The sequence below is a fragment of the Staurois parvus genome, unplaced genomic scaffold, assembly GCF_062004578.1.
Source record: "Staurois parvus isolate SC_StPar_1 unplaced genomic scaffold, SC_StPar_1.0 ptg001252l, whole genome shotgun sequence".
Taxonomy (NCBI): Eukaryota; Metazoa; Chordata; class Amphibia; order Anura; family Ranidae; genus Staurois; species Staurois parvus.
In genome coordinates this window covers 2,859,443-2,884,700 of record NW_028319048.1, presented here as the reverse complement: position 1 = coordinate 2,884,700, position 25,258 = coordinate 2,859,443, and the positions used below count along the sequence as shown (strand labels likewise).

Genomic DNA, 25,258 nt, shown 5'->3' with positions numbered 1-25,258 from the left:
TGACCCTGAATGATGCCTAGGGAATGTTGGTGTTCTCCTTCTGGTGAGAAAAGCAGATGAAGCCATGATCAGGGGTGGGTACTGTGATTTCTGTGAAAGTTAATAAATACCTGGAAGGGTTATGTAGACACGTTAGTCGGCATGCTGCAATAACCATGATTATTTTAATGCTAGGTCCACTATAAAGATGAATTTTAATGCTGACTTTTAAAAAACAATTTTCCAGCCCAAAAAATCAAGCACGAGCTTTCTTCAGTTCAAAGGTGGTTATTTACTTAAACCGGAGAGTGCAAAATCTGGCGCAGCTTTGCACAGAAAACTATCAGATTCCAGGTTTTATTGCCAAAGCTTAATTGAACAAGCTGAAGTTAGAAGCTGATTGGTTACTATGCACCGCAGCACCAGATGTTGCACTCTCCAGTTGTAGTAAATCTGCCCAAAAGTCTTCACTGCTGTCTTTGTTCTTGTGTTGCCATTCTGGATTCAGGAGCTGGCTGTAACTATCTGATCAGCCACTACCAGCCCCTGACTGCGCATGTATGAGATGCACCAACTGGATGAGACTCTCCAGAAGCCGCCTGGGATATGTGATATAATGTGATCTCAGGAGGCTGCTGGCAGAAGGAGAGGGTGAACACCACCATCCTAGCCTAGGTGAATGAAGACGTGGGAACAAGTACCTGCTGGAAAAAAAAAACTTGCTTCCCTCCACCAAAAAGTTTTCAATTGTGTAAAAAGAAGGACCAAGATTATATAAATCGGTAAATGGAGCGCAAAGGTCAAATAGTCAGACACTACTAAACAACTCGTTCACTCCCTTATTATCTCACGTCTGGACTACTGCAACTCCCTTGTCACCGGCCTACCTCATCGCAGGCTATCCCCGCTTCAGTCTATCCTGAACTCAGCGGCCAGACTCATCCACCTTACCAACCGCTCCGCTTCTGCCACCCCCCTCTGTCATTCCCTCCACTGGCCTCCACTCAGTGTCCGCCATCCCCCTCTGTCATTCCCTCCACTGGCCTCCACTCAGTGTCCGCCACCCCCCTCTGTCATTCCCTCCACTGGCTCCCGATTGTCCAACGCATAAAATTCAAACTACTAACACTGACATACAAAGCCATTCATAACGCTGCCCCAAACTACCTCACCGACCTGATACCCAAATACCACCCAACCCGTAATCTTCGCTCCTCACAAGACCTCCTACTTTCTAGCTCCCTGGTCTCCTCCCCCCATGCCCGACTGCATGACTTCTCCAGGACTTCCCCCATCCTCTGGAACTCACTACCCCAATCCATCAGACTGTCACCTACCCTCCTCACCTTTAGGCGCACCCTGAAAACCCATCTCTTCAGGGAAGCCTACCCCACCCTCACCTAACTGCCGATCTCCTCCAGTCCTCCTACCACTCCATCCCCCACAGCCACTTCCTTCTGTACCACTATCACCTCCCTCCTAGATTGTAAGCTCGAAAGTGCAGGGCCCTCGAACCCCTCGTGTACTGTATTGTATTGTTACTGTCTTGTCTCATGTTCTGTCCCCCACTATAATGTACAGCGCTGAGCAAACCTTTTGGCGCTATATAAATACTGTATAATAATAATAATTTAGCAGGTTACAAAGGTGCTGAGAACAAAAAGTGATACACACATGTATTGGCAAGTGTTTATTTTCCATGCATAGTGGATAGATACATTTGTATAATTAGATCAGTTTTTTATAACACATACTCAGCTGTAAATACTCAGCTAAAGATTATTGTAATTGAAAAATGCCTTCTATGACATATACTATGTAAAAGCACAGAAACAAGAAATGCCAAGTGGATTAATTATCTGCTAATGCACACATATCCCATTGTAATCTCATGTTATATTTTGATTGAACAAGTAAGGCAAGCACAAAAATGAATGTCAGCAGTTGCACAGGTGTGATCATTTGAGATGTAATATTAGCACTTACATAAACCATTCATGTTAAAATCAGAATCAAAGTCTTCGTAACTGTTAATCGTTATATAAAAAGTTGCTTTAGTTTTTGGCAGTGTCACATAAACTGAACAGCATAGTACGGTGCTCTAAAGAATATCATACAAATCATAAAACATGTTCTAGAAATTTAACTTTTCATTAGATTGTTCAATTTATCTATTGCAAAATTATGAAAGGAAGTGTTCCAATAGAGGCCACAATGTACAGCAAAAGGTTTGTGCTCCCCTCGACCCTACCAAAGTAAAACAAAGAGGGCTCAGGTGTTCTGTTGAAGGTTTCTGTTAATACTATATCCTGCAAATACATTTTATACAATTGTGCTCTTGACCTTTTTTTATTCCTACATGACTGTACCCCCTGTGTACAAATCCAGCTCCATATAAACTTGGCTTGACCAGTTTGGTGTGGAGGAATTTTGGTGATGTTCAAAGGGCCCTAACATCAACCCTACTGAGCATCTCCATAAAGGCACGGCTTGACCAATTTGGTGAGGAGGAACTGGCATGGCCTGCAAAGAGCCCTGGCCTTAACCCTACAGAGCATCTCCATAAAGACATGGTTTGACCAATTTGGTGAGGAGGAACTGGCGTGGCCTGCACAGAACCCTGACTTTAATCCTACTGAACACAATTGGAATGATTTTGAACATTAGTTGTGAGCAGATATTTTCTTCCATCATCAGTACCTGACCTCACACATGTTCTTTTTTATGATGGGGGTTCTAGCCTTCCTTGCACTTCCAGACACATGGCAACAGTCATGGGAATGTCCTTTTCAGTTCCAGCACAACTGTGAACAAAGCCAGCTCCATAAAAGATGTGATTTGAACAGTTTGGTGTAGAAATAATAGATTGTCCCGCACAGAACCCAGACCTCAACCCTACTGGACACCTTGAGATGAATTGGAACAGTGATGGTGAGCCAGGTCTTCTCATCCAATATCAGTACCTGATTTCACAAATGGGCACAGACACCCTCCAAATCTTGTGGAGCGTCTTCTGGTAGTACAGGAAGGGGGTAACTTCCTAATGTGCTTGGTTTTGTAATAGAATGTTCAACAAGCTAGGTGTAATTATCAGTAGTCCACAAACTTTTGGCCGTACAATGTATAAATGAACTTCAAATTCTTAAAACAACAAATGCAGGAGAAAGAGGAATGAGCAAAACACAAAAAACTGAAGTTTGATGAGCTTGTACTGGATTGTCAGTCATGCAAGTAGTCAAATTAATGTCATCCTGTCTTTATTGATGAGCAGAGGCATTGCACTAACATTAGATGATAGACATACATTGCATTGTGTCTTGTCACATATTGAAGGTTTTCTGGAGACTTTCCTTTGCCATCTCTTTAGTCAGACTGTTCCATTCTTCAGGATAATTGGCTGGTTGGGAATTATACTCTGCTGCAAACTGCTCATTGTACTCTTTGAGAACAAATTTCCAGTAGTCAGAAGCTTCAATACTCTCATCAGGTTGAATTTTCCAGTCTGGGTAGAAATCTCTATAATCCTTGTAAGGATAATAATCCCCATTGGTGAGCTCATTCTTAAAGCTTGCATTGCCAACAACTAGAGTGGAACAAATATCATGACAAAGAACTTCTGTTGTTACCCATCTGTATCGTCCTAGTCCTTGTGGGCGATGTACAGAGGCAAAGTGCTCCTTATGGTCCGTCCCTCCAGCCTCACAGGGGACTTTGCAGAAAGGACATTGCTTCCCACACCCAAACACCTTCTTGAACAGTTCATCCGGAGGCTTCACTTCAAGTCTGGAAAGAACATCATTTGTATTCAGAGATTTTAGTTCTGCTCGGATCTCTTCTTCTGTTTCGGTCAGGCTGATTGTCATATAATCAATAAAGTCTTTAAGAGTTGCTGAATTTTCAAAAATAATTGCTTTGATTGTCTGTTGTTGTAATACCAGATCACTGTGCAATTCCTCACACAGATAGGACAAAAAGTCTGAAACATCTTGAAGGTTTAGAGTTGGGGGATTTTTGAGACTAGATCTGATCCGTTCCACAATATCAGACAGAATTCTGTCTTCTAAAGTACTGATATTTTTGTATTCCTTTACAATATAGTTAGTTATCCAGGATTTGACAAAGTTTTTATAGTCACTTGAGTATTCCACATAGTTTTTGAAATTGTTTTCCTCCAGGAGGCTCTCTAGAACAGTGAACTGGAAGAACATTCGAGAGGTATATTTCTCAGAACCTTTGCTGTTTGCGATGTCATCTACCATTTCAATTCCAAGTTTTCTGTAAATATGATCAATTAGCGATGGCTTAAAACAATTCTTGCAGATCCGATCAGCAAGGCTCTTACTTTCATTTTTCTTTTGAAAAACATTTTTGAATGCATCATAATATAGAGGTTTCAGTGAATTAAGTCTAGTAAGAGGGTCATTCTTTTTTAAAAAATTCAAATGCATCGTCTGAAAATCAACAAGAAAGTGTCCCAAAATGGTCAACTTCAAGTCGAATTCACGGTCAGATGAAAAATTATTCTTTACATCTTCAAGTTTACAGTTTTCATCAATTATCTTCAATATTTCTCTGCAGTATGTGTCGTCATAGTCAACATCTTTTTGTGTTTGTTTTCTTGAATACTTAATACATTTACGCAACACACTCTGGAAAAAATCTTCATATTGGAATTTCCCTCTCAATTTCCTATATACTTGATTAAACTGACTAAAAAGTGTGCGTGTTTGTTCATAAAATGATAGATTCTGTTTTCCCTTGGGTTTGGGAAATTGTTTTGTCTTCTGTAATTCTTCATTTACAGCAGAACCTCTCTCTTTCATGTCCTTGGTGAGCACTAGTAACATCTCTCCCTCAATGTCACGCTCTGGCCGACGACTTACCTCTAGATCTTTGGTTTCATCCTTCCAGATTCTTTCAAGTTCCTTCTCCAATTGAGCATCACTCGGCTCGTGTTTTTTCTTTCTACACTCTTCTATAAAGTTGCAGACCTTCTGTTCAATTCTTTCGATGTACTGACTATATAAATGTTGTATCTTTATTTGCTCTTTTTGAATCTGAATAGCTTCATTAAGTTTGTTGATTGAAGAGTTTTCAAGATTTTTTCTCAAGTTTTGAGCACTGATCTCGAAGTCTGTTTTGTATTTTATTAGCTGGGCGCTATCAGTCTCTTTAGTAAAATACTCATCCAGCCAAGCTAAAATCTTTTTCTCCTCTCTTGTGAGAATAATTTCTACTTCTTTCTGACACTCATTGGCTTTGGCTTCCAGTGTTTCAGCAGACTGATTCTTGATCATTGTCTCAGATTTAGTGAACCATTCATGCATTAGCTTACTGAATCTCCATTCGCGTTCAGAATATCTTTTAGATAACTGGTTGTAGGCATTTGCTATCACACTGTTTCTGAAACTAAATATGAAATTTTCATGTTTAACTGCACTCCATAATGCGGATACCCATGAAACGAATTCATTAATGTTTTGTGTCTTATTATGCTGATCTTTCATGAACATGAGCAGTTTTTGCTTTAGTTCATTGACGTTTTCACTGTACGCACTGCTGACCGAAGCCATTGGTGGGACTCCATGCCACAGACCAGCAATATAACAATTGTCATGTTCTAGGTCATACTCCATGATATCTGAAAAAAAATTAAACTGAATCTTATTCTCCATAGTTGCCACAGTTCTGGTCATTTCATCTAACTGGTCCATCAACTTCTTCCTACCCCTCACGTTCATTAGTGGAGCTGATACGTCGCTCACATTCTGATGTACAAATTGGCAGTTGGGTTTTTTGCCAATTTCTTTCATCCGAAGAAAAGCATGGATGACAATCTGTAAAATATCTTTCATTTCTGTTGTATTTTCCATGGCCATGTTAATTAAGGTGATGTCACTCAATCCAATCACTATTGTCGCCAATTCATTATCGTGTTCATAGCTTCCATCAAGAGAATCCAACTCTGGAGCTTTCAATCCTTCCGTGTCAATCACCAAAATGAACTGACACCTCAGAATATCCTGGAAATTTTCCTCCACTCTCAGAAGAGTCATGAAGGCTCCTCTTGTACATCTTCCGCTGGCCACTGGGAACTGCAATCCAAACATGGTGTTCAGAAGGGTGGATTTCCCTGTACTCTGCACTCCAAGAACTGTTATTACCCTCAGTTTGTTTTGTCCTTTGGCTTTCTTGTCCAACTCACTCAGTACATCTTTTATCCACTGTAAGGGAATTCTGGAGGCATCTCCATCTATCAGCTCCAGAGGAAACCCATCCAACAGGAGATCTGCTGCTACTTCAGGAAGACATTCAAAGTTTATGTCTGTTGACTTTCCTCTTTTTCCCATGAAATGCCAGGCTTCATAGAACTGACCCACTTCTCTCAGAAAGTGCTCAATACCCAGAGAACTGTCAGATATCCTCTGATCCAACTCGGTTAGCTCTTTCTGCTTGCCAGATAAATTACATTTTTCCTTATATTGAGCTTGTAAAGGGTAAAGGCATTTTCTTGCCTCAGCATCAAGATGAAATTTTAACCACTGTAAAAAATAGAACTTTTCAGATCTATTTGCTGATGTGATTGCCTTTACAAATTTGGATATTCCACTCGGAATATCGCATTTCCATTGTTCTTCTCTTATTAACTCACACTTTTTTCTGAGGTTAGATTTGTATTTCTCCCCATTACTATTCCCTTGTCCTTTCATTTGGCACATCTCCTTTTCTAATTTGGCCATTTGTATCAGTGGCCCTGCTTGTAGATTCATTGTATCTTTCTTGTATTTAACAACATCTTCTATTTCATCTGTTATCTCTTTTGCTTTCAGTTTTGCTTTCTGACATTCCTCAAGCTCCTCATCTATTCGGATTCCATGTCTGGAGGCTTGTTTGGCCATTTTTTCTAGACTGAGAGTTTTGATGTTATTTTGAACTATTGACAGAAGTGATGAACAAAGCTTCAAACCAGCTGTTGTCTCATTTGTATTTCTTGGAATCAATAAAATACTGTCTTGGCTTAAGTTTAGCACAGATGCCAAGAGCTGTAATCTTTCATGTGTGTCCTCCACCATTCTGTTGTCCTCTGGGACAATAATGAAGAGATATTTTGTATCATGGCTGTTATACTTCATTAACAGCTCATACTGGTCTTTTGTGATGCCTTCTGTAAGAATCACAACAAGTGATGAAATTTCTGTCAGAAAGTTAAACTGCTTCACATTAGACTCAAGTTTTCCTTGAAGATTTGTAAAAGCCACAGGCTCTGGAAATTTTCCTTTACCACCTGGAAAATACCAGGAAATTTCCACCAACCCATCTGATATTTTCCTTGTAGCATTTCCACCTTCCATATCCCTGTGGATAAAATGTTGATGTTGTTGTTGTGTTGTGCCCAGAAGCTGATTTAAGATTTTTGACTTTGATAGCCTACAATTCCCCAGTCTTACAAATGAGATAGTTGGCATGGGAACATTGACCAAGCTGTCCTCTATAAATCCTTTGTTGTCTTTTAATGATTGAGGTCTCCATTTTTTTACTATGCCTCTCATTGCCCAAAGCATGAAGGTGCATTCTGGGCCATGAGCATCAGGCAGCAGCAGAGGGACAGCAAACTGACACATCAACATTTTTGACATCATTTCTTGCTGAAGGAAATGGTCCGAGCAATTAAAGGCAGCAGAAACCACATCAAGAGGGTGGATGTAACTGAATAAGTCATTTTCAATAAGAAACATTAGGCTGTCATCATTATTCTCACTCTCTTCTGATTTTATAAAAAGCTTATTTATGTTTCTGGCTTCCTCATTTAGTGACATCAGCTTTCTTACAAAATACCATAATGCATTATCATTAGAAGGCTCGTCTATCATTAAACTTTCTGGACCAATTTCAAGAACTTTCTGTAGAGTCAGTTGTATGGTTTGTTTGGTGTCAATCTTCATCGCCTCCAGCAGTTCCATGAAAATAATTTCTTTCTCTAGAAATAGTTATAAATAGATGCAATTATCATCAATAATACAATTTAAAGAACATTTACAATTATTACAATATTATGAGTTGTAGATTGGTGCTTCTCAAATGTAATTTAAAAAAAAGAATGATCCGCTAATGGAAATACTAAATCTTAAACCTGATGCAATAATAAACTATACAATATTATACAGATCCCCAACAATCTCATATCCTACCATAGTGTCCCTCCCATGATTTGATTAAAATCACTGGTCCAGCAGACCTGGATTGTTTTCAGTGGTGGGTACTTGAATGAGAAGATCTGTGCCAGCGCTGACTTGCAGAGTGATCTTCTGCCTGACAGTGTCTACATAGTTCTGACACCGAGATCATCAGTCAGTATGAGCCGCAGCAATACATGAAGGCTGCATTCTGAAACAAATGCATAGGTATTTAATCCCAGTGACTGATTCTTCCTCCCTTTATGGATACCAACAGAAGGGCATTATTTATACCATGACACCAAGGCATTCTTCCTCCAACAGATACAGTCAGTAGCAAGGTCTTCCTCCCATGGACAGAAACACTAAGGAATTCTTCATCCCACTGATTACAAATGATGGGGCATGAGCCTTCCTCAGACACAAATGCAAGGGTATTCTTCAACTCATTGATCATCAACCCTCCCATAAAATTGCCAATGCATGTTCATATTTTCTATTGAAACTAGCATCAGAGCATTCTTTTCACACAGACCAAAGCTGATGGTTTATTCTTCCTCACAGTGATGCCAATGCCATGGGCGTCTTCCTCCAATGGATACCAACACTAGAGCATTCTTTCTTCCACAGACACTGACTCTGAGATTTCTTCATCCTGTGCAGACTCCTCTCATAGACACCATGAACACAATCGCTATTGCATTTTTACTTCCACGCACACACCTATGCCAGGACTTTCTTCATCCCATTGACCATCTCCCAAAAACAGGAATTATGAGCCAATTTTCCTCACACTAATACTGACTCCCATAGACTCAGACATCAGGGCATTTTTTCACTCATGGACACCAATGCCAGGGCATTCTTCCTTCCACAGATAAGAATGGTGAGGCATTCTTTTCCCACCACAATAAGGAATTCTTCATCTATCAGACACAATTGCTAGGGCATTCTTCTTCACACCAACCACCAACACTGAGGCTCGACATGTGGATGGTACCTTGCCAGGGGGGACTCCCCTTTTCTTTATGTTGATGAGGACAAGATCCTCTTGCCCTTTATTGGAATCTTGAAGCCTCCTTTAAAAACAAGGGGGCTCCCACATACCACCCACCACATGAAAAAGTAAAGGGTAAAGAAAAAAAAAGAAAAGTAAATAAACACACTGAAACACTCGACAAGTCCTTTTACAAAAAATGACAATGATGTCATCCAGCAATGCAGATTTCCTCAAGTACAATGAAAAATGTGTGCCGACCCGCCAAAAGAAAAAACACACAGAACTGCCAACACATCCAATCTTAACAATTGCTTGCTGCAAGTTACAGCTCATACATCCTCAGTGGAATGTAAACAAAATGTAAACATATTTGATGTCATTGATCAAATTTGGATATGACTATATTTGGTAACCGATGTCACTGGGGACCCCTGCTGATGTGCCTGGTGGGGAGGTGGCCCAGCGAGGGAGGGAGTCTGTGGCGGCTGCCAGCCTGTCTCCAGCTGTGGCTGGCAAGCCCCGCTCATCGCAGGATGGATGTCTTCCCAGGTCAGTGGGCAGAAAGCTATCATATGGAGACAGCGTGGTGTACACCCAGGCCACTGGAGGCACCCACAGGAGGGCTAGAACGTTGGCAGGTGGGTCCGGTGCTCGGGAGGGGCACTCCTGGAGGAGTGACCAGGTACAGTGACATGGGTCCTTGGCTCCCAGCTCAGCTGGAGTGCCTTCAGCAGTGGTGAGGCCTGCAGAAGACAGATTGGAAGGTGAACTGTCTGGCTCCGCAGATTAGGATGCACTGGGCCTCCGGCAGTGGTGGATCCTGGAGGAGCGGCTGGTTGGCCTGGTCCTGGGCAGATTGGTGAGTACTCTTCTATTATTTCTTCTTCTTCCTTGCAGTGTGCTTTACATGATTTGTTGGGTGTTGGGGGGGAGCCTTGTCGGCGGTGTGTGCGACGAATGCCAGTTTGCTTGTGGTTTTAGCCCCTCAGTCACCTTAGTCCCGCCGCCTCAGGGTTGGATTGCAGCCTGCAGGGCTTATTAACATCCCTGAGGGATCTTGTGCAGAAATTTCAGGCAGGTGGTGGGGTCTGTGCATTGCTCATCTTGGCTTGGATGCCACCAAAGAGTGGAGAGGTAAGTCGGATGGTACTATTTTCCCCTGGTGGGGTGGTAGGGGTTGGTGTCGTGCATACTACAGTCACATCGGGTGCTGGGGAGGGCGCAGGTCCAGCTTCAGGACCGGCATCTGCTTCTGATTCCGCTGCAATGGAGAGGCCAGAGACACCAGGGAGATGCCGAGAAGATGACTGATTCAGTGCGCCTTGCTGACTTGGTGAAATGCAAGGTTGATGAGTGCTTGGAGGGCCCTCTGGGGGCTCACTTGAAACCTGAAGTCAGGGACAAAATTTGGAAGAGTGAATATGTGGAGATCTTCACTCTATTGATAACGTTTTAATAAGGATCCTGAAGAAGTCACGTGACTAGCGTGACATAGCGCTCATTTCCGGCGTGGGCGCCATCTTGGTGCACCCTTATACCCATGCAGTACACCCATAGCATGAGGTGACAGGCGAATATTGTACTACATACATGTGAATAGGCATTTTTATTCAAGTTTACTGTCTTCATTAAAACGTTATCACACTATGGAGGATCTTTCTGTTTTATTACTTTGATCCTGTGTGGAGGGTGAGCAGTGTTGCTGATGCCAGTGGCTGGAGGAGGTCTTAAAGGAGGGGAGTAAGTGCCACCATTGATGATACCGAGTGAGGTGATTGACCTGTGACGAGTAATACCCGTGAGGATCGTGGTGTGATCCTAGAAGCAAGCTGGCCCATGTGGTCACTGTAAGGAGGTGAGGGGGCATTTTGACCACTTGAGGATTTGCACCTGTGATGTGACCAATATTACACATTATCACCTGCATGATTTTGACGTTGGAGCACGATTTGATATTTTCAGATTTGGACGATATATATTTTTGTACATAAGCATTATTTTGGTGTGTCTAGGATTTTTATCTTACTGTTTATGTGGACCATTTATGTGGTTAAGTGTGTTACACTTATCACTTTTGTTTTAGGATTTTATCCCTATAAAGGGATGCACACACAGTTTTGCACTATTGATTTGTGAATAAGAGACCCCTCAAGTGTGGATTAAGGGGGGTTGGGAATATATTTATATTTCACGTTTTAAATGATTGTTTGTATGGATGTCACTTTGTCACTTTATTTTACACCCATAGATCCATGAAGGATCTTATCACTTTATTAGATATATTTATTGTATACTTATTTTTATATAGTATTTATAGCGCTGCATTATATTGTATTTTTTTCAAGTTACATACACCTTGGTTTTAGGTTATAAGTGCCAGCAGCTTAGGGTTAGAGAGGATCCATATATACGCACAGGAGGATCTTATATTATCAAATGTGGCATATTGCTTCTAGTGGAATGGAACACTGGGGGTCATCTGGCAAACATCAGCAAGACAGGTAACAGGCTGCATACATCTCCAGGCTCCATGGTGATGGAGAAAGTCTGCGACTTCCGGGACATATGCGCAGTGTACAGCGCCCCCCTAAGGTGAATCCTTGTTACTCTGCATCTACCTTCACGAATGGTTCCCCCTGCTGGATGTGTTCCTGGAGCCTGGAGATGTATGCGGTGTGTTACCTGTCTTGCTGATGTTGGTCAGATGACCCCCAGTGTTCCATTTCCCAGATCCAGATGACCAGGAGTTGGTTTTGATATACTCAAATGCGCATTAGATTGAGCTTTCTGGTTAGTGCAATCTACACTCATTTACAGCCACTGGAGTCAGAGTTTCACCTTTATATTATTATTATTATTATACAGTATTTACAGTATATAGCGCTAAAAGGTTTGCTCAGCGCTGTACATTATAGTGGGGGACAGAACATGAGACAAGACAGTAACAATACAATACACGAGGGGTTCGAGGACCCTGCTCTTTCGAGCTTACAATCTAGGAGGGAGGGGATAGCGGTACAGGAGGAAGTGGCTGTGGGGGATGGAGTGGTAGGAGGAGTGGAGATCGTTAGGTGAGGGCGAGGTAGGCTTCCCTGAAGAGATGGGTTTTCAGGATGCGCCTAAAGGTGAGGAGGATAGGTGACAGTCTGATGGATTGGGGTAGTGAGTTCCAGAGGATGGGGGAAGTCCTGGAGAAGTCCTGCAGTCGGGCGTGGGAGGTGGAGATCAGGGAGCTAGAAAGTAGAAGGTCTTGTGAGGAGTGAAGATTACGGGTTGGGTGGTATTTGGGTATCAGGTCGGTGAAGTAGTTTGGGGCAGCATTATGAATGGCTTTGTATGTCAGTGTTAGTAGTTTGAATTGAATGCGTTGGGCAATTGGGAGCCAGTGGAGGGAATGACAGAGGGGGGTGGAGGGCACTGAATGGAGGCCAATGGAGGGAATGACAGAGGGGGGTGGCAGATGCGGAGCGGTTGGTAAGGTGGATGAGTCTGGCCGCTGAGTTCAGGATAGACTGAAGTGGGGATAGTCTGCAACGAGGTAGGCCGGTGAGGAGGGAGTTGCAGTAGTCCAGACGTGAGATAATAAGGGAGTGAACGAGTAGTTTAGTAGTGTCTGGGGTTAGGAATGATTGTATTTTGGAGATGTTGCAGAGGTGGAGCCTGCATGAGTTTGCCAACGATTGGACATGAGGTTGGAAGGACAGGTTTGAGTCTAGAGTGACACCTAGGACTTTGGCTTGTGGGGTGGAACTGATGGTGGCGTTGTTGGTCATGATGGAGAGGGTGGGGGGGAGGGGGGCACGGGCTGGGGGGAAAATCAGGAGCTCGGTTATATTGTTATTGAACTTGAAATTATTTGATTTTATCCCACTATATGCACTTTATTACGTCACACCTGGACGTTATTCACATTACCGTTGTTAGCGCCTTGAAGCGCTCTTTTACACTATTTATTGCATAGGATATTATTAAGCAGTTAATTTATGTATTTATTCATCATTTTATTCAGTGCTGCATATATATGTTATGATTTTATGAGAAGGTTTTAGAGGTTTTACCTTTTATGCCAGCAGCTCTACCTGTTTTACCCAGCGCTCGTTTGAGATTATTTATTACAGCGACATGCAAGTGTAGCACCCTCAGTGTTACCAAGTGTAGGCAAATTTAGTTTGGCTTCCCTGTAGGCAGAAGAGAAGGGGTTCATTTGTGTTTTCACTATGCAGTCCTTCAAAGGATGAGGCTCTCCCCTGTTTCCTGAATATTTATAGAGTTCCCACCAAACCCCAAGGAGGCAAGGCTCAGGAGGGGTGGGAACAACCAATAAATACTCAAAAGCCTGGAAGTCTGTGAGTCCAGGGCCTTGTCACCTGGAGGTGACCCCTGTGTTGGGGGGTCTGCCCCTGGACAGAGGGAAGGCCAAAAGACAGACAGCAAGAGGGAGAGAGCAGGAGAAGCTAGAAGCCTCACATCCTTTACTATCCTCAGCTAGGCTTAGGTGAAGATATCCTGAAATGAGAGAATCATCAAAGTTAGACGGAAGAAAGTGTTCTACCCAGGGGTCCCAAATCATCCTAAATTTAGGGATGGTATCTAGGATTGTGGCTTCTACTTTAGCGTGAATCATAGCCTGAGTTACCTTATTTTGAACCACTGTGACATTTAGCGAGGGAGATTTCCATGATTTGGCGATTACTTGTTTGGCAGCTGTGGTGACCTGCTGGATAAGTTTGAATTGTATTTTTGTGATATCAGGTGGTCGTAGGTTAAGCAGCGCTATTAATGGGCTAGGGTGGAGGGTTTCCGCACTTAGTAGAGAAAGTATTTTAAAAACTTCCGTCCAGAAAGCTCGAACAGTTGGACATTCCCACCAAATATGGAGGAAAGTGCCCAGGTCTACACAGCCTCTGAAGCATGCCGCAGGATAGTTGGGGGTATACTTAGCTATTCTTGCTGGGACTAAGTACCAGCGGGTCAGGACCTTGTAGTGGGTCTCCAATGCCATGATATTTTGTGATGACTCCATGGTAGCAGACCAAATGCGGTCCCAGTCCAAGGGGTCAATCTGCCGTCCTGTGTCAGTTTCCCATTTCTGTGTGTAGGAAGGTGGTTGTGCTGCAGGTGGGGTCATGAAGAGTGAGTACAGGTATGATATGAGGTCACGTCTATGAGGATCGTTATGGCAAGCTCGTTCAAAGAGGGACATGGCGGGTGTTGGGTTAGCTACTGCGGTGTACGGGGCGTAGAAATGCTTCAATTGCAGGTAGCGGAATATTTCAGAAGGTGGAAGTTCATGAGTTTCACATATCAAAGCAAAGGATCTAAATTTGTTCCTAAGCATGAAGTGATGAGTTCGGTCAAGACCAGCTGAAAACCAGTGGCTAAAGGCGTGTGGTGAGGGCCAAGCTGGGGGAAAGGCTGGGTTGCGGAGATAGGAGAGGAGGGGATTATGTGGTGACTGGAGGAGGTAAAGAGATTTTAGTTTATCCCAGAGATGCAAAAATTGGGAAGTGGCAGGGTTGGTGACCGGACGGCGATCTATAGGTCTCAACCAGAGTAGGTTAGCTGTAGATAGGGGGTCGCACTCTATCGACTCTAGGATAACCCACTGCGGGGTTTCGTAGGTGGCATGGTATTTTGGCAACTGGGCTATATGCACCCCCTGGTAATATTTACTGATATCTGGGAGACCTAGCCCGCTGTTGAGCTTAGGGAGATAGAGGGTGGAGCGGGAGACGCGTGGGAGGACCTTGCCCCATACATAGGAAAAAATGCGGCTTTGCAAAGTACACAGATAATGAGCAGGTATCGGAATTGGGAGGACTCTGAAGAGGTATAGAATTTTGGGAAGGATGGACATTTTCACGACTGCTATTCTGCCTAGCCAAGCAAGTGGAAGGGAGGACCATTTGGACATGAGTGTTGTAAGTTGAGCTAAGATTGGGATGTAGTTGGCAGTATAAAGGTCTTGAATGTTTGGGGAAAGTTTTATATCCAAAAAGGGAATGGAGCCTTGTGACCACAAGAACGGGAGAATCTGCTTCAATTGGGTTAGTTCGCTAGGGGGGAGTGAAATATTAAGCGCCAGCGACTTCTGGGGATTTATATGGAGACCTGAAAGAGAGCCGAACCTATCGAGTAACCGGAGGAGAGTAGAGTTGAGGTCAAAGGAGAGGTGAGAAAAAGTAGGACGTCATCTGCAAATAAACATAGTTTATGACAAGTGCCAGCGACTTCTGGGGATTTATATGGAGACCTGAAAGAGAGCCGAACCTATCGAGTAACCGGAGGAGAGTAGAGTTGAGGTCAAAGGAGAGGTGAGAAAAAGTAGGACGTCATCTGCAAATAAACATAGTTTATGACAAGTGCCTCCAATCTCAAGACCACGAACATCCCGATTGGTCCTAATCAGAAGGGCCAACGGCTCCATAGCCAAGGCAAAAAGCAGAGGGGATAGGGGGCAACCCTGCCTAGTGCCTCGTAAAATTGGAAATCGGGCTGACCGATGACCTAAGTATTTGATTCTGGCCGAAGGTTCATGGTAGAGAGAGAATATCCAGGTTAATAAGTGAGGACCAAAGCCCCAACGGCGCAGAATGTACTGCAGGTACGGCCATGAGACTGTGTCAAAGGCCTTGCGTATGTCCAGAGACAGGAAACAGGCAGGAATTTTGCAGGATTTAGCTATGTGAGCCAGAAGGGTTGCCCGCCGGACGTTATCCCCAGCCTGTCGAGTCGGTATAAAGCCTACCTGGTTGTTATGGATTAGGGATCCAATACATGCGTTAAGGCGCGTCGATAGGATTTTGGCTACTAGTTTGATATCAATGTTAAGAAGGGATATTGGCCTGAAATTGGACCACTGCGTGTCGTCTGAATTCGGTTTAGGGATCATCGAGATGTTAGCCTGCAGTGTATCAGTGTTGAAGGTATGGCCTGACAGTATGGCGTTGAACGCACTTGTAAGAACTGGTGTGAGAAGGTGGGCAAATTTTTTGTAGTATGTAGCAGAAAAGCCATCAGGGCCTGGACTCTTACGTGGTTTTAGAAGTTTAATAGCATTTAATGTTTCATCTGTAGTGATAGGTCGTTCTAGAGTACTTAGATGGTTTCCTGAAAGCTTCGGGAACAGGAGAGAGGCAAAAAGGGTATCAGCCTGGGAAGAGTCAAAGCGTGTGGAAGTGGAATAAAGACGTGAAAGATGTTTGTGGAAGGTTTGTAGGATCTGTTCTGGGTTACTTGTGAGGTGGTCAGACGAAGTACGTAGGCGAATGGGTTTAATGATCTGGTCTAGCCTACGGATGGAGAGTGCTAGGAAGGTGCCAGGTTTGTTGGCTTTTGTATAAAATTTGTGCCGAGATCTGCAGAGGGAAAGTTCAGCTTGATCCGTGAGGAGGAGATTGAGGGCTAGCCTGGATTATTCCAGGGTTTCGCGATTGGCAGCGGAAGGGGTGACTTGAAAGGCTCGGTGTGATTGGTCGTAAGTTTGTTCGAGAAGAAGGCGTTTTTGTCTCTTCTCCCTGTTTAGGAAGGAAGTTTTACTGATGCAAAAATCTGCGAAGCACAGGTTTGTGGGCTTCCCAAAGAAGGAGAGGGGAGGTTTCCGAATTATGGTTAAAAGGTAGGTACTCCTTAAGCACCGTTTCTATTTCTGCGCAGTGCGACAGGTTAGTTAAAAGGCTCTCATTGATGATCCAAGCGGGATCTGGGGGGGAAGGGGCCAAAGAGGTAATGGATGTAAACACAGCACAATGGTCCGACCAAGGAATTGGGAGGATATCAGAGTTCAGCACTCGAGGGGAAGAACTAGCAGTCAAAGATATGGTCGATTCTTGAAAATGTCTTATGTGGGTGGGAATAGAAAGTATATTGGCGTGTGACCGGATTGAGTTCCCTCCCATGTATCTATCAAAGAATATTGCTGTAGGGTGGATTGGAATGTTTGTTTAGATGTGGGTGAAAGGGGGGGTTGAGGGGATTTATCTAAGAAGGGGTATATCGTGCAATTTGAATCCCCGCAGATTAGTAGCGTACCCCGTTTATGGAAATCAATAACTGAGAACAGATGGGAAAGAATTGGTAAGGGACCCTGGTCTGGGGCATAGTATGTGGCAATGGTGACCTCAAAATCCAGAAGTTGTCCGATAAGTATAAGATAGCGACCTTCAGGGTCTTTAATCTCAGTGTGCAATTTGAAAGGCGTTGTTCGGTGAAAAGCTATAAGGACCCCTCTACACTTGATAGCTGCAGAGGCCACATAGACCTGTGGGTAGCGAGGGCCAAAACATTTGGGAGTGGAGGTGGGAGTGAAGTGTGTTTCCTGGAGGCAGACTATATGGGCTTTATGCGAGGCAAAGGAGCGGAATGCTTTGCTGCGCTTCTGTGGTATATTAAGACCCTGTTCATTCAGGGTGAGAATGTTTAGGGAACCCATGGGAGGAACAAGTATTGAATCAGATCGTAGTGTGGTACCAAAAGAGAGAAAATTAGGAAATCAAGGTGTAAGACCGCTGAATGTGAGCAGGTAATAGGCGAAGACGCAGAGTCGCAGAGGGGGGGCAGAAGGGGAACAGGTTGAGGGGAGGTAACATACAGGGAGGTAGGAGGCCCAGAAGTGGTCCCCAGGAGCACCCTAATGTCAGGTGGTCTGGGGAGCTGGTATAGCCCAGGTGGTGCCAAAAAAAACCCCGCGACACCAAGGGGGCTAGTGGCGAGTGCACAGGTACGCAGACCGCGGGGAGGACAGCATGTAAACATAAATGTAATGGTGCGATCCTGGAGGGAACAGAAACAACAAGGTGAAGACATTAAAATTAAGACACTAAAAGGGTCAGGAGGTTCCAGAGGCAAGTGGCCACGGATGTCCAGGAAAAAGGGACGATAGAGTTACAGGAACAAAATCTTCCGTGACGCCTGACCCATGAACCTCATATATATATATATAAAAAAAAAAAGAAAATACAGGCAAAACCATAACTAGGCAAGTTCAATCAGTTAGACTTGTAAGTGGGGTTTAAGGCACAGCGGACCCTTAGCTACTAAGGAAAAAAGATTCAGGGTAGTGGTATAACAGCATGAGCCCTGGAGGCCAATACAAGGATACAAGTTTGTGACGTCCGCCGTCAGATGTGGAGAAAGAGGAGCAGACACGACGGGTGTCAACCACAAAAATGGCGGGGGTACGCTGCGTTGAATGCAGGCTTGAGAGCGAAGGGTGGCAGACGGGACTCAGTCCATAGCGTCCTGTGGAGATTGAGCAGGTGAGGAGAAAAGTCCACGTTTGTGGATGTTGAGATGACCGTTGGAGATATGTGGCGGATGCGACTTCTGAGGAGAGCACGATGCCGAACGTTGCCTGGAGGTTTCCAATGGTGTCGAGGGAGGATGCAACTGAAGGTTCTGTAATGTTTTCTGGAGTTCGTCCGTGGTCTTGCAGGTGTGGTCACGGGCTTGGTACCGAAAACGCACTGCGAAGGGAAAACACCATTTGTAGGGTATGCCTTGTTGTTGAAGCACCAAAAGATGCGGCTTCATGGCCCTTCGTTTGGTAATGGTGCTGGGACAAAGGTCTTGAAATAGTTGGTAGGTTTGACCTTGGAACATGAGGGAGCCCACGTTGCGAGCTGCTTGCAGAAGTTGTTCCTTTGAGCGAAAAAAATGCAGTTTAGCTATGATGTCTCGTGGCGGGCCATCAGTGCGTTTTGGAGCGAGCGCCCTGTGAACCCTATCCAATTCTAGGTATAGCGGGAGCGAGCTCCTGAAATAGCGTGGTAACAGTGGATTGGACATCTACTATCGACTCAGGAAGGCCACGAATTCACACGTTGGAGTGCCTAGCCCGACTTTCAAAGTCCTCCAGGCGCAACTGTAACATGAGATTTTCGTCACGCAAGAGGTCAAGTTCGTCTCCTAGTGTTTGAAGTGAGGTGTCAAGGTCATCCACCCTTTGCTCTAGGTCAGCGGTGCGTTGCCCTAACTCACAAATCTCCTTGGACAGCTTATCGGTAATCCTGTCGGAGGTCTGCTTCAGGGCCTTATGCAGCATTTTCTCAAAGCGAGCTAGCAGGTCAAGGGTCGAGAGGTCAGGTGCTAAGGCATGCATGGGGGGTCCTGTGTCAGCATCAGACTCACCCTCGGACGTGCAGGGATGGCTCGGCTGCTCAGTGTGCAGGGCTGCGTACTGGGAGGCTGGTGCAGGCTTGCTGCTGTGCTTGGGTGCGGCGGCCATCTTTGTGGAGGCCCGTGCCAGGGCTTCCTTAATCGGCTTACCCGGCGGTGGCCCTTGGTGCCTGGATGCTCCCCTAAACATGCTGGTGTGTGGTAGGGGTGATGGCAGAGCTGTTGCGGCTAATTGCACCACTGTGTGGGCCAGGATCGCAGGCTGGGACGGCTGTCCTCCCTGCGGTGCGGAGGAGCCTCAGGGAGACATGTCCGTCACCGCCGGCCACGCATGCGCACTGCTGTGTGTCCCTTTTAAAATGCATCCTCCTCCAACTGATTAAATACTTACTGTACAATATTTCTGGCTCTTGTCTTTGACACTGTAATCTTTATGGTTAAAAAGTGCCTCATCCCTTCCTCTTCAAATGTGGGCTACTGAAAAAACTTACATGAGGTGCGGGATGTCTGTGCAATAATTCTCACTCTAGTCTTTTACATAACCAACTGTAACTTTTACTTCACATTAACATCTACCTTGTCTCTTTGTCAGGAATGGGCTCACCTGCCGTGTGGGATGCAGTACCGGTGCTTGCCAGTGGGTGCTTTTCAGCAGCCAGGATCTCACCTCCTACAATCAAGCCATCACCTGAGGCTGATTGCAGGAGGTGTATTTAAGCAGGACCAGGCCTGCAATCAGTGCCTTGGTGTTACCTTGAGCCTCTGCTAACCTGCCCCCTGCCCGTGTATGACCCCGGCTGGCCTGACTACTCTTGATGCCTTGATCACTGTTATCCAGCCTGATGCCTTGATGCCTGTTATCCAGCCTGATGCCCCGATGCCCGTTATCCAGCCTGATGCCTCGATGCCCGCTATCCAGCCTAATGACCCGCTGCCTGTTAACCAGCCTGATGCCCCGATGCCTGCTATCCAGCCTGATGCACCGATGCCCGCTGTCCTGCCAGATGACCCGGTGCCCGCTGTCCTGCCCGATGACCCGGTGCCCGCTGTCCTGCCAGATGACCCGGTGCCCGCTGTCGAGCCTGATGCCTCGGTGCCTGCTGTTAAGCCTGATGCCCTGATGCCTGATGACCCGATGTACGCTACCCAGCCTGATGATCCTACCCAGCCTGATGATCCTACCCAGCCCGATGACCCAGTGCCTGCTGCCCCGGTGCCTGCTGCCCAGCCCGATGACCCGGTGCCAGCTGCCCAGCCCGATGACCTGGTGCCAGCTGCGCAGCACGATGACCCGGTGCCTGCTGCCCAGCCCGATGTGCCTGCTGCCCAGTCCGATGTGCCCGATGTGCCAGCCCCTGATTCCCAGCCTGCTTCTGAAAATCCTGTGTCCAGCAACCTGCCTTCCTGCGGTCTCCTACAAAAAGATAGGTCTACCAGCAGGAAACCCAGCCAGTCGCTTGACTCTGGCAGTGGGATATCCGGCCAGTTACCTGACCTGGGCAGTGGAACATTTTGGCCATTAAGGACTGTTTGGAGCGTCCTGAGGCCGCTCCTTGGGGGGTACTGTCAGGAATGGGCTCACCTGCCGTGTGGGCTGCAGTACCGGTCCTTGCCAGTGGGTGCTTTTCAGCTGCCAGGATCTCACCTCCTGCAATCAAGCCATCACCTGAGGCTGATTGCAGGAGTTGTATTTAAGCAGTAGCCAGTCCTGCAGTCAGTGCCTTGGTGTCTCCTTGAGCCTCTGCTAACCTGCTACCTGCCCCGTGTATGACCCCGGCTGGCCTGACTACTCTTGTTGCTGTTTGTGTTTGTATTGGGTGTAGGGTTTATTATTTAGTTGTTGTTGTTGCACTGTGCGTTGTTACTGTGTCTTACAAATAAATGGTATTATTTTTATTACTCCTGAAGCCTGGTGTTCCCTATGTCAGTCCACACATTTCTGGTCATACCCAAGGTTCTGACACTCTTCTTCCTTAAATGCAAAAAACTAAAAAGATTTGCAGTATGCGTGTGTAATATGTTTGCCTCTGACATAACCCACCATATATTTTCTTTCTGGATAAAAAGTACCTTGTCTCTCACTATTTATATGTGGCCTGCTTAAACCGCTTTAATTATGTGCACTGTATCTGTGTAATATTTCTGGATCTTGTCTCTAACATAATACATTTTCTTCCTGGATAAAAAGTGACTTGTCTCTCCCTCATCAAATATGAACTAATAAAAAAGGCTTACATGATGAGCAATGTGCATGTGTAATACTTTACTGGACACCGATAGACAATATTTCTATGGATACTGATTTTGGAAGATTTTTTACCGACACCAACATAGTCATTCTTCCTACACTGACAACTTGTAACCAAACAATCTTCCCAATACTGTATATACTGTATACCAATGCTAGGGCATTCTTCCTAATACTGACAATCTTTTTCACATCACCAACACCAGGTTATTCTTCATCCCAGTGTCCACAAATGATGGGGCATTCTTCTTCCCTCTGTGCAGGGGCACTGTTCATCCTTCTGGCCCCGATAGAGCATTATTTCTTCTATGGTCATTTATCCTTCCAATAAGAAGGCCATATAGCCATTGTACACACGTGTACACACACACACACACACACACACACACACACTGACCACTGGCAATGAGGCATTCTTCCTGTTATAGACATATAGACATTGATACCTGAGTACTCCTCATTCAAATGCTAGTACAGGATAATTCTTCAATCAACGATCTATTAATGCCATTGTATGCTTTAGCCCACAGGTGTTAAACTAGTGGTCCTCCAGCTGTTGCCAAACTACATGTCCCATGAAACATTGCAAGATCGAGAATTACAAGCATTACTCCCAAAGGTAGAGGCATGATGGGACTTTTTCGCAATAGCTGGAAGTCCGCCAGTGTGACACCCCTGCTTTAGCCCATCTAAATTGTTTTCCTTTTATCCTCAAAGATCTCTTTACCCTTCCAGGTTCTTCTTAGCCTTGATGGTTTGATCACTCTGACTTCAGTAAATGCTTAGCATAGGTCTGTACTCCAAAACAGGTTGGTCATTAAGCACTTGCCAGTAATACATTTTTGTCTAACTTGTGTTTTAAGTTTCAATTAAATGTTTGTGGAGCTTTCATCTTCTTTACTTGCATATTATATTTCAAGGACCTAGTATACAGTAGTGGCACACTGAAGAGTTGCCACGTTAAGCATTACCAGGCATATTCTGGGCACTTACCAGTGAAGTCAAAGTCCAGCACCCCAACAGCACATTCCACCCCTCCTTAAAGGCTCCCCCCCCCCCCCGGTATACCTGCCCTTAATCTATCCATTATCACATACTGTATGTGCTCCAATTTTGGAGGCTCTCACAAAAGAGTTAGGACTGCTGATATACTGGGGTGCTGTGAAGTGGCCTCTGCAGCTAATGCATGTATTTGCAAATGCAAACTAAACCCCTTGTTTTAACATGAACTGTTGGATGGGGCAATCTGGTCTGTTGCAGGCTGCCTGGGCTAGGAATTTTTGTTTGTTGTTTATTGACATGCATTGCCCTTCCATGTGCTCCTTGCTGCATAGGTTAGTTACATTTGTTTGTTCTGTTAGACTCGGCATTCTGCATGTTGTACTTCAGTGTTGATTATTTTTATATAACTCACCATCATGGATTTCTTTTCTTGACTTTTGGGATTCTTCTGGAGAAACACTGAAAAAAAGAGATATTTAACTACGAGAACCCAAGCTCATTTATTATTGGGTGATTCATGCGAGTAAAAAATAAAGGTTACTTCAATTCATGACATTAAGTTATAAAATATATCAGAACGAAAACAAAAAAAACATTGACCACTTGCCTACTGGCCACTTTTACCCCCTTCCAGTCCAAGCCAATTTTCAGCTTTCAGCACTGCCACACTTTGAATGACTATTGCGCGGTCATGCAGCACTGTACCCAAATACAATTTTTATCTTTTTTTTTAGACCAATACAGCTTTCTTTTGGTGGTATTTAATCACCACTGGGTTTTTTATTTTTTGCTAAACAAACAAAAAAATACCAACAATTTGGGGAAATCGCTCAGTTTCTGTTATAAAATTTTGTAAAGAAGTAATTTTTTTCTGTCATTGACATGCGCTGATGAGGCTGCACTGATAGGTGGCACTGATAGAGGAGGCGGCACTGATGAGGAGATACTAATAGAAGATGGCAGCACTGATGTGGAGACACTGGTAGGTGGCACTGATCACTGATATGTGGCTCTGATGGTCACTGATAGGTAGTACTGATAGGCACTGACAGGTGGCACTGACAGTTAGCACTGATGAACACTGATAGCCGGCCCTGATGGGCACTGATTGAAACTGAAAGGTGGCACTGATAGGTGGTCCTGATGGGTACTAATAGACTGCATTGATGAGGGGGTACGGATAACCAGCACTGATGGGTATTGTCAGGCATCACTGATGGGCACTGAAAGGCAGCACTCATGGACACTGATGATCAGTGTCCTGATTATCAGTGTAGATGTCCCCTCTGAGGATTGCTGTTTATTGGCTCTCTGTCAGCATGAGGATGACTGCCAATAACCAAATTTCCTGTTTACATGTGATCAGCTGTGATTGGACAAAGCTAATTACATGGTAAAGAGCCTATTATTATTATTATACAGGATTTATGGCGCCAATAGTTTGCTCAGCGCTTTACAATATAACGGGAGACAATACAGCAACAATACAGTTCAATACAAGAGGGATAGGAGGGCTCTGATCCTGGGAGCTTACAATCTAGGAGGGAGGGGCTAGTGGTACAAAAGGTAATAACTGTGGGGGATGGACTGGTTGGAAGAGTAGAAGATTCCATTATTAGCTGAGGGCAGGATAGGCTTCCCTGAAGAGAGGTTTTCAGAGATCGCCTAAAAGTGAGCAGACTAGGTGATAGTCTGTTAAATTGGGGTAGAGAATTCCATAGGATGAGAGAAGCTCTTGAAAAGTCCTGGAGACGAGCATGGGGGGAGGAGGAGACAAGGGAGCTAGAGAGCAGGAGGTCTTGCTAGGAGCGAAGAGTACGGTTTGGGTGATATTTAGAGACAAGATCATTGATGTAATTTGGGGCAGAATTATAAATGGCTTTATACGTTATTGTTAGAGTTTTGAATTTTATCCGTTGGGCAACGGGAAGCCAGTGGAGGGATTGGCAGAGAGGGGTGAACGGTTAGTAAGGTGGATGAGTCTGGCAGCAGCATTCATGATAGACTGAAGAGGGGATAGCCTGCGATGAGGTCGGCCAATGAGGAGGGAGTTACAATAGTCAAGGCGAGATATAACAAGGGAGTGAATAAGTTGCTTAGTGGTTTCCGAGGTTAGGAACGGTCGTATCTTGGAGATGCTGTGGAGGGAAGTCTACAAGATTTGGACAGTGATTGGATTTGGGGGTGAAAAGACAGATGGGAGTCTAGGATTACACCTAGTACCCTGGCATGAGGGGAGGGACTGATGGTTGTATTATTGATCTTGATGGAGAAGTCAGGGGAGGGGGCACAGGTGGGGGGGAATACTAAGAGCTCAGTTTTGGAAAGGTTGAGTTTGAGGAAGTGGAGTGACATCCATGCCGATATGTCACTTAGTAGGTTAGTGATGCGAGAGGAGACTGAAGGGGTGAGGGGAGGGGTAGAAAGATAGATTTGTGTGTCATCAGCATAGAGATGGTACTTAAAGCCATGGGAGTTTATCAAGTTACCAAGGGAGGAGGCGTAGATGGAGAAGAGAAGGGGTCCAAGGACAGAACCTTGAGGGACCCCTACAGAAACAGGGAGTGAAGAGGAAGTGGCAGCGTTATAGGTAACGCTGAAGGAGCGCTGCAATAGATAGGAGGAGAACCAGGAAAGAGCAGAGTCCCTGGGGCCAAGAGAGTGGAGTTGTTTGAGGAGGAGGGGATGGTCAACCGTATCAAAAGCCGCAGAGAGGTCAACTAGTAACAGTATGGAGTA

General features: G+C 44.8%; 1 protein-coding gene across 1 annotated transcript in view; it reads right to left on the bottom strand.

Moving 5' to 3' along the window:
- Window positions 1-1,656: 1,656 nt before the first annotated feature.
- Window positions 1,657-25,258, bottom strand: part of LOC149437882 (interferon-induced very large GTPase 1-like) — a 35,045-nt gene continuing 11,443 nt past the window's right edge. The window contains exons 3-4 of the mRNA XM_089660534.1: window positions 22,932-22,978; window positions 1,657-7,957 (exon numbers count right to left, since the gene is read on the bottom strand). Coding sequence (XP_089516660.1) covers window positions 3,300-7,957; window positions 22,932-22,978 — 4,705 coding nt within the window. The 3' untranslated portion in view covers window positions 1,657-3,299. The remainder of the gene's footprint in view (window positions 7,958-22,931; window positions 22,979-25,258) is intronic.